This window comes from Ornithodoros turicata, chromosome 2, assembly GCF_037126465.1.
Source record: "Ornithodoros turicata isolate Travis chromosome 2, ASM3712646v1, whole genome shotgun sequence".
NCBI lineage: Eukaryota > Metazoa > Arthropoda > Arachnida > Ixodida > Argasidae > Ornithodoros > Ornithodoros turicata.
The window spans coordinates 80988528-80989699 of record NC_088202.1 but is presented as its reverse complement, the minus strand read 5'-3'; the positions used below and the strand labels follow the sequence as shown (position 1 = coordinate 80989699).

At 50.3% G+C, this 1172-nt stretch overlaps 1 protein-coding gene across 1 annotated transcript; it reads left to right on the top strand.

Annotated features, from left to right (window-relative positions):
• The first annotated feature begins 359 nt into the window (after nucleotides 1-359).
• On the top strand, nucleotides 360-866 carry LOC135384825 (uncharacterized protein K02A2.6-like). The gene has a single exon (XM_064614008.1). It carries the CDS (start codon nucleotides 360-362, stop codon nucleotides 864-866), a length of 507 nt encoding a protein of 168 aa, XP_064470078.1.
• The last annotated feature ends 306 nt before the right edge of the window (nucleotides 867-1172 follow it).

Below are 1172 nucleotides of genomic sequence, written 5' to 3'. Positions count from 1 at the left end.
AGGGGCCGGATGATGCTTTCGACCGTGCAATAGCGACTGACAACATAGCAAACGTGGAAGATGTTAACCTTCTTTCAACAGAAGCGATTTCGTTGCTTCCTGTAACGGCGTCTTCTATCGCAGAAGAGACCCGGTGTTGGCCCAACTCGCCCATCACTTACTAGAAGGTCGTTCTGCTGGGGAAGACAAGACGGAACTTCGTGCTTACTTACACCGTGAAAGTGAGCTGTCGATTTCTAACGGCTGCATTTTACTGGGAATGCGTACGGTCATTCCACCGAAGTACCGCAAGAGTATCTTGGATGTGCTGCACGAAGGGCATCTAGGACTCACCAAAATGAAGATGCTCGCTAGATCGTATGTTTGGTGGCCTGGATTGGACAACGACATCGCAGCCAAAGTCAAAAGTTGCGAATCTTGTGCCTCAACCGCAGATGACCTTCAACCAGTTCCCCTACACCGTTGGGAACGTCCAGAACATCCTTGGACGAGACTGCATTCCGATTTTGCGGAGTACGACAAAAAGAAAAGAAACACTTCCTAGTGATTATAGATGCTCACAGCAATGGCCGGAAGTTGTCCAAGTACGCCGTCAGACTGTGACCGATACCACGAAGGCCTTCCAAGAAATCTTTCTGCGGCAGGGTACCCCTGAGCAGTTGGTGACCGATAATGGCCCACAGTTCACCAGTGCTGATTTCAAATCCTTCTTGGAGCTACGTGGAATCAGTCACATTCTCACACCACCCTATCACCCCAAGTCCAACGGACAAGCAGAAAACTTCGTAAGGTCCCTGAAGCAAGCATTACGTCGTGCTCAAGCTGGGAAGGAGGAAGAGCCTGTTGGAACGTTTCTCGCGAAATAGAGCTACCCCTCATTTGTCGACTGGCAAGTCACTCTGCGAGCTGCTAAACAAGAGACTCTTCAGGATGACTCTAGAACTGGTCCGACCATTCCGGCGCGAAAGTGGCGACGTCGTCATGTCACTCACACAGAACAAGTCTACCAGGAATTTCCAAGTCATGGAAAAGGTCTGGGTAAAGGATCCGACCCAAAAACATCACTGTATCAAGGGCGTCGTCTTGGAACGCATAAGCAATGTTATATACGGCGTGGACGTGGAAGGTAAGACGCGCCGCCGTGTTCACGCCGATCACCTGAAGAGAAGAAT

Excerpts from the sequence above, each read along its gene's own strand:
- LOC135384825 (XM_064614008.1), top strand. The coding sequence starts at position 360 with ATGTTTGGTGGCCTGGATTGGACAACGACATCGCAGCCAAAGTCAAAA.